The following is a 4,030-nucleotide window of genomic DNA, read 5'->3' as shown; positions in this document are numbered from 1 at the left end:
GCACACCACAACTCTATTTAATGATTTCATCAAGTTATCTCAAATAAATCCTCATACCCTCGAGAAGCACAAGCAAAATGTCCTCTTAGGGAGAACGGGGGCACATGAATAACATTTTTTATTATTTTATGTCAAGATTAAGTGAGAGGTTTTTTGTAATAGGTTAGTTTGGAACTTATATATATAATTTCTACTATTATGTATACACATAACATAGAATTTTGGTATCATTGTAATATTTGTCCATTTGTTTCGTTTTGATTCTATGTTATAAAGCATTTAGTTTTGGCATTTCATATTTTGTGTATCACTGTAATATTTGTCCATTTGTTTCGTTTTGATTCTATGTTATAAAGCATTTAGTTTTGGCGTTTCATATTTTGTGTTGTTTCAATATTATGTAATAGATTGTGTTTTTGTTATGTTATAAATTAATGATTAAAATTTTTATTCCAACAATTTAGGTTGGAAATTTAATTGGAAATAAAAAAAATTACAGGAAACCAATCTCCAAACTACAAAAAAAGTAAAAAAATAAATAAAATAAAAATAAAAAAATGTTTCAAATGTCAACTTTTCATTAAAAATACTCCAACGAGGGCCCCCAAATTGGGAAAATATCTCATTGAGAAAACAAGAAAAAATTACAAAAAAACGTGATTGTTTTGGTGCATCGTACAACTTGTATGGCCCTACCTAAACCTGTTGTAAAAACCATCTTGCTAATGTTGAAATTTCAGCATTAGCAAGATGTGTTACAAGCAAATCAAGTTGCTGCTCTGCTTTTCCTCCTGGCCTAAAACTGGCAATGTCCTTCATAGGAACTGTGAACGTAATTGCGTGAATTCCCCTAGACGTGTACCAATCTGCATACTTTTTAAGATGCTTTTGCCCAAATCCCAACCATCCAAGCAAAACCACTACGACTGCTGGCTTCTTATGCTCAAGCAGGCACTCTGAAGGATTTGTAAAACCATATGTCTCCTACTTTGGTAAATGCCAAATATGGAAATATCTTGAATGCGGAGACAAATCTGAATGCTTACGAGGACTGCTTTCAGATGTAGATTTTGAAGTTTGACATGACGAAAATGAATTTGGGAAACCATATGACAAATTTGCAGACTTATACAGCGTGAAGAGAATAGGAACAGAAGCAAATGAAGAGGAATGCCCGCTGTAGTGCTGATTGAGGATAGGGTATGGGAAGAGTAGACTGGAAGGACTATACACAAACTTATGATTGAAAGCAAGTCCACCAAACTTGTCTTTATTGCATGCCAAGTTATAAGCTGAAGGGCTCAATGACCCATTCAAGAGAGGCGTTTCTACAACCTGACGGTGTGGCATTGTTCCTTCAACGGGAGAAACTTTTGAGAGAATTGAGTATTTTTTAATTGTTGATATATTCGATGGTGTAAAAACAGATACATAGGAAAACCAGGAAGATGTAGTGCAGTCAGAGAGGGATGAGGTTTCATGAACTGGCGGTGAAGATTGAATTTGAAGAGACGGCTGACCTGAATCCTGCAAAGTAGGAGCACTTCTTTTGTGCAATTTATCTGGCACGTCTGCATACAGTGCAGCTGCAACGGTAGCTGTCATGGCTGCAAATGGCCTCTGTAGGAGCCCAGATAAGGACGCCATATCCCAATAGAGGAAATCTTTCGCGCAAAGTCCAAGTCCCCTGCTGCTTCAACTATGGCAATCTGGCTAAAGCGAAATCGCAAACTTCAGACAGGCCTTATGAAACTAACAATTGCCCGTTTCCTCTCCACAATATCCTGATGCTTCCCAACTCAGGATCGCCTGTAAGTTATCTCAGAAAAATCTTCAACCCCCAAATTCTACACCTGAAATTGGGGCCCAAATATTCAAATCCTTCCAACAAGGCCTTTGTTCACAGACGAGAGTGAGGGAATGAGCCTCGGGCGTGTTTCTGAACCAACTTCCCTCGAAGAAATCCTTAAATTCAGCTCTAGAAATTGTATATGCCTTCCATACAACTTTGCCTAATTATACAAAACCTGCCAGGCCAAATTTATAAAAATAAATAAAAATAAAGGTTCTTATAATCGTTCCCTCAACTGTGGTTTAACTTTCTGTGTCGGCTATTTTTGGCTCGTAAACGTCATGCAATTGTTGCTTTCTTTAAGCCCCTTGTTTTTTCTCGGCATGCCATACATGCACAAGATCCATCAAAATGTAACGAAAACTGCAAACCAAATCCTGAATTAGCCAAAACGTATCTCTCTGAAATGTCCTCTCAAGCGTTTTCCTAAAACACAAATTATTCAGATTTGCGGACACGAAAACTTATACAATCAAGCTTTCTCTCAACGATTTCTCATTTACAAACTTTCCGGCAAAGACTGCTAACATTAAAAAAACAAAAGCTAAAATAGTCTCTTCCAGCGTATGCGAGAGTAGACATAAAAATTTACGAAATGCAGGCTTACCGTGACTCCTGCAGTTTCTGTTAAAAGGACGACTTAAACTGTCAACATAGACATCCTGCAGCTTCGATTGCCGAATGAAATGCCACACAACACGAGCAATGAAAAGCGGTCGACTCCCTGAGAAGTATTCAGCCTGAATCGTCAACTAATGCCAGAGTGATATCTCTCTGACTTAAAGGATTAAACGATTAACAGCTCCTAATTTTTCAATTTCCACAGCATTTAACGCGTAAATGCGTTTTTCACCCACAATCAAACCGCAAAATGTCTTGAAATAAAAAATCAGAAACTAATTTGTGACCTTTAGGACATCAGGCCTAAAATCCTCATGTCTGCACACATCCAACCAGAGAAATGAAGAAATCGACCACGGATATCCGACCTTGTCGAGCTTCAAAGTGAAACGTTCCGTGTAGATCGCGGAAATTAAAATGCAAATAACTCAACTTCTTAATATGGTCAGAATATGGCTCAGCGCCTTCAATGTAAGGGTTTTTTGATAGCAAATTGAAAGAATAAAGTGACCCAGTCATGTAATGGTGTAGGAGAATCGAAGAAGAACCCGCTCCAGAGCTTTGTCTACCTGGGCTGTAGAATGGCCCGTTTTCTGGCACCGGCCATCTCTGCATATTTAGTTTTTCAGCGAAATTGCAGGAAGGCGACGACAAGCAGGGTGCGTTGTTTTAATCGCAATTAAAAACAAGCCAAGGGATACTTGAATGAGCGAGCTGAAGAGTACCTGGGTGGCGAGCTGCAGAGCGGGAAGCGCCGGGTCGAAGAGTAATGTGAGTGAGCAGCGCGCGGGTGACCATTTCGAACCGGCCATAATACTTTTGTCAGGGAATGGCAGGGAATGTCAGGACTGTCAGGGGAGGGTGGCGGAGAAAGAGGGTGGCGGAGCTAGGGGATGGTGGCAGAGGGCGGAGAGATTGCCGGTGGCCGGAGCCGGACGATTTTCCGGCCGGTGCCAGAAAACGGGCCATTCTACAGCCTAGGTAGACTACTCCTATAAATTTTACCATTTAACGACATCAGTGTTCTTTCGGGTAAAACATAATTTGATTGGTGCAATTATCTCAAGACGAGTTTTTTGATTTGGCTTGATTGGGTTCGAACCCGCTGGCATATGCGCATTTGGTTTGATTGGGTTTGAACCATACTTACCAAGTTCGGCCGTACCAGTAAAAAGAATTCGGAAATTCGTTGATTCGGTATGGTACGATTAATAATTCATCAGTTTCCAATTCGGTACAGGTCAGCGGTGAATGATTTTGGTCAAAGCTTTCTATCAGTTTATGTCTAGCATCCATTGTACTGCTCTTATTGAGTTGATGAAGAGTGAGCTTGAAAGATTAGGCTCTGTGTAACCATGGATAGGAATGCTGACAAATCGTTGCTGAATAAAATCACAGAAGAAATAAATAGAGTTTTTTAATTACTTTTTATAAAATACCGCAGCCCTGTGTGGAAATCTGAGAATTGAAATTTTATAAAAATAATGCAGCGATCTTTTAGCTTTAATGTTATTTTTTTAGTTTTAATGGGCCTAATTTTTTTAGTTTTTATAAAAA

At 39.1% G+C, this 4,030-nt stretch overlaps 1 protein-coding gene across 1 annotated transcript; it reads right to left on the bottom strand.

The window, feature by feature from the left end:
- Nucleotides 1-696: 696 nt before the first annotated feature.
- Nucleotides 697-1,647, bottom strand: LOC149241551 (uncharacterized). Its single transcript, XM_089370585.1, has 2 exons — nt 1,047-1,647; nt 697-956 (listed from the first exon to the last, which is right to left on the bottom strand). Exons 1-2 carry the CDS (start codon nt 1,645-1,647, stop codon nt 697-699), a joined length of 861 nt encoding a protein of 286 aa, XP_089226711.1.
- Between the last annotated feature and the right edge of the window lie 2,383 nt (nt 1,648-4,030).

This window comes from Pinus tabuliformis, chromosome 8 (assembly GCF_031772625.1).
Source record: "Pinus tabuliformis cultivar Carrire ecotype Pingquan chromosome 8, CPIR1, whole genome shotgun sequence".
Lineage (NCBI taxonomy): Eukaryota > Viridiplantae > Streptophyta > Pinopsida > Pinales > Pinaceae > Pinus > Pinus tabuliformis.
The sequence above is the reverse complement of the archived record's forward strand: the minus strand, read 5'-3'. Positions and strand labels throughout refer to the sequence as shown.

Excerpts from the sequence above, each read along its gene's own strand:
- LOC149241551 (XM_089370585.1), bottom strand. The coding sequence starts at position 1,647 with ATGGCGTCCTTATCTGGGCTCCTACAGAGGCCATTTGCAGCCATGACA. Across the intron at positions 957-1,046 it reads TACATCTGAAAGCAGTCCTC|AGTGCCTGCTTGAGCATAAG; the intron begins GTAAGCATTCAG and ends CAAATCCTTCAG.